This window comes from Somniosus microcephalus, chromosome 27 (assembly GCF_052327205.1).
Source record: "Somniosus microcephalus isolate GS21.2 chromosome 27, FLI_Smic_1.0, whole genome shotgun sequence".
Lineage (NCBI taxonomy): Eukaryota > Metazoa > Chordata > Chondrichthyes > Squaliformes > Somniosidae > Somniosus > Somniosus microcephalus.
The window spans coordinates 11,644,931-11,655,764 of NC_141013.1; the positions used below are offsets into that span (position 1 = coordinate 11,644,931).

Sequence of the window (10,834 nt, forward strand, 5' to 3'; positions counted from 1 at the left end):
CAGAGCGGGAAACAGGCACATTTGGGTCAGACTCCCGTTTTACACCCCGCCCGATTTTACTCGCCATTTACCCTTGCAATCTCCTCCAGCCTCTGCTTGTTTTTTTTAATATATATATCTCCGCTCTGGTTTGTTTACAGATAACCTATTTTTTCACCAGTTAATGGCTGGAGAGCTAAACTGAAAGAAATTCATTTGCATTTGCTGGATAACCAGCTTTTCGAGCCCTGTGGGCCCCCGATAAGATCCTGTTGCCTAGCAACCCGGGTCAGTGGCACAATAATACCAGGCAACCTAGATCAAAGTCCAGTTTTAAATATAACCTCTCCGATTTGGCTGCATGTCGCAGAGGTCAGTGCTGTGCACCCAGAGGTGTTAACACTCTCGGTGGGAAATTTCTGACTGTACCCTGTTGTTTTAGGCCTTTGGAGAGGAGCCTCTTATGAATCAGGATGCCTGAAAAGAGAAGACAGTCAGACAAATAAGCCATGACTGTTAGAAGGCTTGTCCTTAGAGGGATCGTTGACTTACCCCTCTGACACCAGCATGAGTCAGCGCCTTCAGGAGAGGAGGGGAGAAAGCTGGATAAAAGAGAAATGATGGTTTTAGCTATCGAATATATAACCGCATATTGTAGCTCCAAATGAGGAGTAGTAACATAACTGATTTCCTTCTCCCCAGGTACTGGCTGACCAACCGGGTCCTGATCAAACGCCCCACTACTGGCCTCTTGATGTACACTCTTGCCACTCGATTCTGTGACGAAATCCACCTTTATGGCTTCTGGCCCTTCCCCAAGGACCTAAAGGGAAATGCGGTGAAGTATCACTACTACGACAGCCTGACGTACGAGTATAACTCGCGGGCCACGCCGCATACAATGCCGCTGGAGTTCAAGACACTGAAAAACATGCACCTCCAGGGTGCGCTGAAACTCAGTGTCGGAGAGTGCAGCTTGACAACATAGGGTTAGCAAGAACGCAACGCGAGGAGGGAGACTCTCCTTTTGTGACCGGCGCCATTGGAAAAATGGAAGGTTAAAGGTCGGCTTCACACAGTGGGAGGGGGAAGGGGGGAAATCGATCACTGTGTGAATGGACTCTGGTGGACGTCAACATCTGGACACGCTCTCTGGGAGCGTTAACATAAGAAAGGGAATGCAAATGTTTTGTCGTCTTTTATACGAGAGAGAAGCACCAACCTGAAGCTACGACCACAGGATGGGACTCTTGCACACAAGATGCAGCAAAGGCTCCTTCGAGGGGCCGGGGCTTTCATCTGTCAGGAGAGAGCCTGCTTCCTGCAGAATTAGGCTCTTTCGCAAAGCAGACACGAGTATAAGAAACTTGAAAATATACGAACACTTAAACTTCCAAGAAATGTAACTTTGTTTTCTCAGTAAGGCTTGTGAGGAACTTCCAGGGAAACACGGTGAACATTATCGCCAGCAAATACGATTTGAAACTAATTACAAAAGAAAAGCAGTTTAGTTGGAATACATGCTGAAAGATTCTCTGTTTCCTGTCATTTAAATGTGACAAACTGAAGCCAATCTCATCAACATGGAAGCTTGAACAAAGTAACTGAAAATGATAATTTATTGAGTAAGAATAATTCAAGTGAATTCTAAAAACAAGTGATTTAATCAAATGATGAATGTACATTCTCCAGCTCACTGTCATATAGGATCTGCTACTCTCTGCAATATAGGACCTGCCGTTCCAGACAAATGATCATGGGCTGTTTTTCACTGCAAGGCTTGGGCTACTATTCACTACAATACAGGGCTAGCTATTCTCTAGAATACACGTTCTGCAGTTCTCCATAACAGACAGGGGCTACAATTCACTGCAATACTGGAGCTGCAATTCACTGCAATACAGGGGCTGCGATTCACAACAATATAGGGGCTGCAATTCACAACAATATAGGGGCTGCTATTCACTACAATACAGGGGCTGTAATTCACTACAATACAGGGGCTGTAATTCACTACAATACAGGGGCTATTATTCACTACAATACAGGGGCTGTTATTCACTACAATACAGGGGCTGCAATTCACTACAATACAGGGGCTGTAATTCACTACAATACAGGGGCTATTATTCACTACAATACAGGGGCTGTTATTCACTACAATACAGGGGCTGCAATTCACTACAATACAGGGGCTGTTATTCACTACAATACAGGGGCTGTTATTCACTACAATACAGGGGCTGCAATTCACTACAATACAGGGGCTGTTATTCACTACAATACAGGGGCTGTTATTCACTACAATACAGGGGCTGTAATTCACTACAATACAGGGGCTGTTATTCACTACAATACAGGGGCTGTAATTCACTACAATACAGGGGCTGTAATTCACTACAATACAGGGGCTGTTATTCACTACAATACAGGGGCTGTAATTCACTACAATACAGGGGCTGTAATTCACTACAATACAGGGGCCGCAATTCACGATACAGGGGCTGTAATTCACTACAATACAGGGGCCGTAATTCACAATACAGGGGCTGCAATTCACAATACAGGAGCTGCAATTCAGTGCAATACAGGGGCTGCGATACAGGGGCTGCAATTCAGTGCAATACAGGGGCTGCTATTCACTACAATACAGGGGCTGTAATTCACTACAATATAGGGGCTGTAATTCACTACAATACAGGGGCCGTAATTCACTACAATACAGGAGCCGCAATTCAGTGCAATACAGGGGCTGCAATTCAGTGCAATACAGGGGCTGCGATACAGGGGTTGCAATTCAGTGCAATACAGGATCTACTATGCTCTATAAAATACACAGAGCTGCTTTTCTCCATGATACATGGGCTGCTTTTCAATATAATACATTCTCTGCAATACACACAAGGCTGCTACTGTCTATAAGATGGGAACTGCTATTCTCTACAAGATTCTGTGCATTTGGTGACTATCTTATATTGATGGCCTCTAGTTTTGCTCTTCCCCACATGTGGAAACATTCTCTCTGTATCCACTCTATCAAAACCTTTCACAATTTTAAAGACCTCTATTAAGTCACCCCTCAGCATTCTCTTTTCAAGAGAAAAGAGACCCAGCCTGGTCATCCTTTCCTGATAGATATAACCTCGTATTTCTGGTATCATCCTTGTAAATCTTTTTTGCCCCCTCTCCAGTGACTCTATATACTTTTTATAATATGGCGACCAGAACTGTACGCAGTACCCCAAGTGTGGTCCAACCAAGGTTCGATAGAAGTTCAGCATAATTTCCCTACTTTTAAATTCTATCCCTCTAGAAATAAACCCTAGTGCTTGGTTTGCCACGGGATCTTTTACATCCACCTGAGAGCAGACGGGGCCTCGGTTTAACGTCTCATCCGAAAGACGGCACCTCCGACAGTGCAGCACTCCTTCGGCATTGCGCTGGGAGTGTCAGCCTAGCTTTATGTGCTCAAGCCCCTGGAGTGGGACTTGAACCCACAACCTTCTGACTCAGAGGCGAGAGTGCTACCCACTGAGCCACAACTGACACACAAGGAGATTGTAGTGTCCGCGCCTTAATAATACACGGACGGCAGGAGAACAATAAAACAGGTATTTACCGAACGGGGGGGGTAACTTAAGACTGAAATACAGAAGCCTGCTATGGCTTTATATACAGGGGTGGTCACTGCCGGTACTGCAGTATAGAATCAGTTCTTCTCTTAAAGGTACATACACAACAATTCCTCCCCTTTTAGATAAACAGTACATAACATTCATTTAACAACTAAATAATAACCAATTACAATTACAATTTTCTCTGTACTATATACATCAACTGAAATAATCATTTATAAGTTCAGTCTTTGAGGAGGCTTCCTGATCCTGACTGGATAGTGCCTTTCTCGAGTATCCTGTTCTTGCGGCGGAGTTGATTCTGGCTCATTGTCATTGGTTGGTTCGTCAGCTTCCAATATCACTGCTTCTGAGGTAGACGCAATCTGTACTTCGGGTTGATTACCAGGTGCACCTGCTCGTGGTATGGGTTTGGCTTGTTCCTGTGACTCTAGAATCTGGTCAGCATGGCGTCTCACGATGCTCTCTCCAACGTCCACTGTGTACATTAGTGGTCCCTGCTGTGTGCATATCGTTCCTGGCTGCCATTTTTCTGTTCGGTAGTCGCGGGCCAAGACTGTTTGCCCTATCTTGAAGCTCCTGGTTGGCTTCTCATTGATGTGCTGGAATTGCTTATCCTCAACATCTCGTCTTATGTTTGGTTTGAGCAAATCCAGGCGACATCTTAGCCTTCGGTTGAAGAACATTATGGCTGGAGCTTGGTTGGTGACTGCATGTGTCGCATTCCGGAAAGCAAACAAGAAATTATCCACCTTGTGTAGTAGTGGTATGTCGTCATTATGCATTGCCTTTATGGCCTTTTTAAAGGTCTGCACAAACCTCTCAGCCAATCCATTTGTGGCTGGATGATATGGGGCAGATGTGTAATGTTTCACCCCATTATTCCTCAGAAACCTCCGGAAATCCTCGGACACAAACTGTGGCCCATTGTCGGAGCAAATCTGTTCTGGCAAGCCATTCCTGGCGAAGATGGTCCATAGGACTGCAATAGTTTTCTCCGTGGTGGTGGAGGACATTTTGATGACCTCTGGCCATTTCGAATGGGCGTCCACAGCGATTAGGAACATTGAGTCCATAAATGGACCAGCAAAATCAATGTGTACCCGTTGCCATGGAGATGAGGGCCACTCCCATGGATGTAGCGGGGCCTGTGGTGGAGCGTTTTGGACCTTCTGGCATCTCTTGGTCATATCCTCGATTTCTTTATCGATTCCCGGCCACCACACAAACGCCCTGGCTAGGCTCTTCATTTTCACCCCTCCCAGATGACCCTCATGAAGCTCATTGAGCACTCTATCTCTCAACTTGGGTGGAATTACCACTCGGGATCCACACATCAAGGTCCCCCGGCACACTGACAGCTGTTCTCTCCTTGGCGAGAATGCTGGCAACAGTGAGTCGCCATGTGCTGGCCATCCCTTCACCGTCAAATCATAGACCCGAGAGTGTGTTGGGTTATTTCGGGTTTCCTTCTCTATACTTGAGTTTGTAACAAGTAAACATTCGATTATGGTCGCATGGAATATCTCAACAGGGTCCACTGCAGGTGCTTCCTCTACCGTAGGCAACGGTAGGCGCGACAGCCCATCAGCGTTTCCATGCTGTTTCGTATCCTTGTACTCTATGTCGTACTGATGTGCCCCTAGAAAAAGTGACCATCTTTGCAGCCGTTGCGCCGTCATCACCGGAACGCCCTTCTTTGGGTTAAAAATGGAGACCAGGGGCTGATGATCAGTCAGTAGGGTGAATTTCTGTCCGTGCAGATAGTGATTGAACTTCTTCACCCCCCACACCAGGCTGAGGGCCTCCCTGTCAATCTGGGCGTAGTTACGCTCGGCTGAGGTTAACGAGCGCGACGCAAAGGCTATTGGCCTCTCTGAACCGTCAAGGAATTTATGTGACAGCACCGCTCCGATGCCGTAGGGAGACGCATCACATGCTAACCGAATCGGTAGTGTTGGACTGTAGTGGGCCAATACTTCTTTTGAAGTGATTAGGCATTTACATTTCTGAAAGGCATGCTTACACTCACCACTCCATTTCCATGTTACTCCAGTTTGCAGTAGGGCGTTCAGTGGGTGCAGAATTGTAGATAAATTCGGCAAGAACTTATGGTAGTAGTTCACCAACCCAAGGAACGACCTCAGTTGCGACACATTTTCCGGTGCTGGAGCCTTGACTACAGCCTCAATCTTGTCCGGCGACTTATGCAGCCCGTCCTCATCAATCATGTGGCCACAATACGAGATTTGTCTCCTGAAGAACTCGCATTTGGGGTGGTTGGCTCGTAGCCCATATTCCTGTAATCTCGTGAGCACCTGCTCCAGGTTGGCAAGGTGTTCACTGTCATTTTCGCCCGTAACCAGGATGTCGTCCAAATAACACTGGGTCCCCGGGATCCCTTGCAGGACTTGTTCCATCGCCCTCTGCCAAATAGCCGGGGCTGATGCTACCCCGAATACCAGTCGATTGTACTGGTAAAGGCCTTTGTGAGTGTTTATCGTGAGGTATTTCCTAGATGCTTCTTCCACCTCCATTTGTAGATACGCTTGGGCCAGATCAATCTTTGTAAAGCGTTTCCCTTCAGATAGTGAGGCGAAAATATCTTCTATCCGTGGAAGTGGATATTGTACTGTGTGCAGGATTGGGTTCACAGTTACCTTGAAGTCCCCACAGATGCGAACCTTCTTCGACTCCCCAGGCGTGCTGCTCAATGATTTCTTCATTACAGGAACGATGGGTGTGGCCCACTCGCTCCAGTCCACCTTGGACAGCACACCCGAACGCTCCAGCTCTGCTGCAACGGCTGGGCGGATTGCGTAAGGTACCGGTCTGGCCTTAAAAAATTTTGGGTTTGCGTTATCTTCGATTTTTATCGTTGCCGTTACTCCTTTTAGAGTCCCAAGTCCTTGTTGGAACACCTCTTTCGCGTCAGTTAGAATTTTTGACAGTCGTCCAGGTGTGACGTCATCATCCTTTTTATCAGTCACAGTTAGCGCCTGAATGTAATGCCAATCCAATTGTATTTTTCGGATCCATTCACGTCCCAATAATGGAGGTCCTCCATCTGGTAGTATATATAGATACAGTTTCTGTGTTTCCATGCCGTTGTATTCAACTGGCACCCTTATTTTTCCTCTGGGGTAGACTTTTTGCCCCGTGTATGTCTTCAATACAATGGACGTATCCTTCAAGGGTATGTGTGAGAATAGCCGCTCATAGTCTCGTCGATTCATGACAGTTAGGGCTGATCCTGTGTCCAATTCCATCTTTACTGGGGACCCTGCTATCATGAGGGTGACCCAAATGGTTCGGTGATCCTCCTTTGTGATCACGTTGTGTAACTTTAGACAACTTAGTCTCCTGCTCCCGGAGTCCTTATCACTCTCCTGATCTTCCGAACTACTGTCTGTCAATTTCTTTACTTTCTTGTACTTTTCCTTAGTAGTTCTTGTAGTGTTGGTTTTCTTTCCCGACCTGCAGACTCTTGCTATGTGTCCCATTTTCCCACATTGCCTGCATACTTTGTCCTTAAACCAGCAGTCCTTCTGATCATGGGTTGTTCTGCCGCAGCGATAGCACTTTTCTGCTCCATACGCCATTTCGTTAGCGCTGTATTCCTGTGGTTTCTGTTGTATTTCCGCAGCTCCCCGTGCTGCTGCGTCGTAGGATACTGCCACGCTGAAAGCCTGTTCTAGCGTCAGGTCCTTTTCTGAAAGTAGTCGTTTCTGGGTTCCTTCACTCTGCAGCCCACAGACAAACTTATCCCGCAAGGTGTCTGCCAGTCCTGCTCCGAACTGGCAGTGCTTCGGTAACTTGCGTAGTTCCGTAAGATAGTCAGTATTGCTCTCATCTTTGTGCTGGTTTCTTTTATGGAACTTGAATCTTTCTGCTATCAGCAGCGGTGTAGGGTTTAGGTGTTCCTGTAAGATATTAACAATCTCCTCAAAACTTTTCTCCATTGGTTTAGCTGGGGTAATTAAATTCCGCAATAGGCCGTACGTTCTCGCGCCCATCATATTTAATAATACCGACGCCTTCTTTCCATCGGCCACCTCATTTGCCTCGCAGTACACTTCAATTCTTTCCACATGTGGTCCAGTCTTCTACCTCGTTGTCGAAAGCAGTGATACTGCCACTTTTCGGCATCTTGGGTGATTTAAAATGGCGCCTCCCACACTTTTTCTTCTAAACCAATGAATTAAAATGGCGCCTCCCGCGCTTTTCCTTCTTCCCCAATGGAATAAAATGGCGCCTCCCGCGCTTTTCCTTCTTCCTCTTGCTGCCACGCTGCTCCTAGCGTTCTGCAGGGTAATGGCAGCGACCCGCAGCTTCGGCACGTCTCACTTTTCCTTCCCCTTGTTTTATTTTCGCTACGCTGCCCGGTTCTTGAGCACCTACCGCGCCCTGTGCGCTCCACCCTCTCTCTCTCTCTCTCTCTCTTTTCCTCCCGACGACGGTGCACGGCCCCTTTGCAGAGCCGCTCGATCGAGCTCGAGCCCGCCGCAGTCCGGAAGGATCAGCGCACTACCTGCTACCAGCACGATTTGCTGGAACACCTTGACTGGGGAGCCAAGCCCAGCTCTCCACAGCCTCTCTTGCAACTCTCCGAACTCCGATGGATCCTTGGGCGGCTGCCCGCGGTCGACGCCCATTGTTCTGACTTCGACCTCCAAGAAGCTTCTTCTCAGGGAAAGATCCCCGTGAGGTGATGTAGTACTGCAGGTGAGTTCGAACCTGCTCGTCGCCACTGTAGTGTCCGCGCCTTAATAATACACGGACGGCAGGAGAATAAAACAGGTATTTACTGAACGGGGGGGGTAACTTAAGACTGAAACACAGAAGCCTGCTATGGCTTTATATACAGGGGTGGTCACTGCCGGTACTGCAATATAGAATCAGTTCTTCTCTTAAAGGTACATACACAACAGAGATCAATAACTCCGCATTGTCCAGGAATGGAAGCTGGATTGTACAACTCACTTCCTCACTTGGCAGGAGTTTTATTCACTGATCCATTGAAGGAGTGTTAGGAAAAACAAGCTGCAATGCAGAAGAAAGAGCCTGATTCTAATCTGGGAATAGAGGACTCAGCGACCACAGCTGTAACTAACACCATGGCGCACTGCTGAAATCCATAGATCCATGTAAACACATAACAAGCTTACCAATAAAAGTTAGCTCCAATCAAGAACGCTATGAAGTGCAGATAAAAAGGCAATTTCCAAATCCACAGCCAGTACAAACATGTAGGCACCATCTTAATAAATAAGTTAGACATAAAATGCTGAACAAAGTACACTTGGGGTCGCAGCCAGGGTTGCCAGCATACCTCCGGGGAAGTGCCTATGTCGACAGTGGGCGAGGACAGGAGTTGTCTAACAGACAACGAGCACTTGGTGCTTGTGATCTGGACTGCTTTTAATCGCCTGAGGGTGTCAAAGAGGAATTGTCCAGATTATTTTTTCCCTCACTGGCCCTGGGTTTTTCTCTGGCTTCTTCCCTCTCCCAGGAAACAAGGATAACATCTCTAACTTGCAACCGCCTCTTGGGCTATATATAGGTCAGTGCTTCAGTGAATGCTCAATGTTACAACACAGATGAATAATTTAGGCTATCCAACGCATTAACTAGTGTTCAGTTGCTTGTGATATGCAAAGCTGCTGTGTGTGCTTTACTTACCATAAAGATTCTTTTGATATATTCTGAATGCTTAAAGTGGTTTTGCATAGTCTAAAAATATTCACACTCCCTTTTCTATATTTTAAGCTTCATGCTGCTCCCTGAAAAAAGAACCAGATGATTGAATTGTTATGCAGGTATACACACCAACCTATGCATCCAAAGCAAGGCTAGCAATTCTTCCAGCTTAGGGGTTTATCTTTCTCCATTTTCTAATTTTCACAAAAAAAGTCAACATGACTATGAAGCAGAGACACCACCTTATACTCAGCTCAATCTTTTGCTATTATTTAATGGAGGAAAATTAGCCCTTTGTTTATTGAGTGCTACTGACTGTTTCCTCCCCTCCTTGCTTGAAGGTGCTGACTCTTAATGGGATACAGCTCCATGGACACCCTCCAGTATCTTGCCCAAAGGGCCTTAATGGATAAGCCTAGGCAGTGAGCATAGGCAGCTCTTGATTGGGTAGGGGGGGGGGGGCGGGGGAAGGAAAACAACACTATAGCCCAGCCCAACCCTGCCCTCATCTGCTGTCCTTCACCCCTCCACTCCACACACACACTTTTCAGCAGCATGTCAATCAAGGAGCAGAGACGTTAAGCTGTTCCTATCCTCTCTATCTCAGGGTGCCGAGTTGTGCACGTTTTGGGGTCTCTCACTTCAGGAATAAACACTAATCCAATAACTTATTTTGCTGTATCTTCACATTGTATTCCACAAATAAACAGTGCAGTTTGCAAGTGAAAGGTCAAGCTAAACAGTAATGAAAGAAAGTGGCCTTGTACGCAACTTCATTAACGAAAGGTGGCGATTCTCCCAGAAATATTTTTGCTGTGTTTTTTCCTGAGGGGCTGCAATGTGTTGTTCCATTACCACGACAAGGTCAGTGACCTTCTAGCTCATTAAGAAAGCTCCTTGTTGGGTTTTTCAATTCCCCGGTTTTAATTGGTGCCAAAGGGCTACATTACCACTCGGGGTGAATAGTGGTTTTAAAGTGACCTTTTGCAGGCAAGTAATTTTCTGGTACAATATTGCCTTTCTGCAATATTTAGAGCGGTGCATCGTTCAGACATTAAATACTCATCTTTAAACCCTTCGACTGCCAGCATTTCCATAGTATTTTTTACTTGCAAATTCCAAAAACATTGTGCGGCTTGCTTTTATTGATGTTGTGCTCCATGGTTCTGCTTTCTCCAAACTAGAGTCAATTACTGAAAACCTGTAGGCACGGTTCTAATTTTCAACATCAATCTCAGTCAGGAGAAAAAAGCCTGGCTGAATTCACTCCTCCCTGCCAAGGAGTGCTAAGGCCAACTGTAGTACCTCAACTGCCGAGATCAGCAAACTCAGTAAACATACTAACTTAATAGGAGCAGGAGTAGGACATAGTCTCTTGACCCTGCTCCTCCATTCAGTAAGTTCATGGCTGAACTTCTACATCAACTCCACTTTCCTGCCCTAGCCCCAAATCCCTGGATTCCCTTCATGCCCAAGAATCTAGCGATCAGTGTCTTGATTATACTCAACGATTGAGCATC

General features: G+C 46.4%; 1 protein-coding gene across 1 annotated transcript in view; it reads left to right on the forward strand.

Moving 5' to 3' along the window:
* The window catches only part of LOC147099967 (alpha-2,8-sialyltransferase 8B-like), a 54,103-nt gene extending 43,711 nt beyond the window's left edge, over positions 1-10,392 (forward strand). The window contains exon 6 of the mRNA XM_085968516.1: positions 682-10,392. Coding sequence (XP_085824642.1) covers positions 682-967 — 286 coding nt within the window. The 3' untranslated portion in view covers positions 968-10,392. The remainder of the gene's footprint in view (positions 1-681) is intronic.
* The last annotated feature ends 442 nt before the right edge of the window (positions 10,393-10,834 follow it).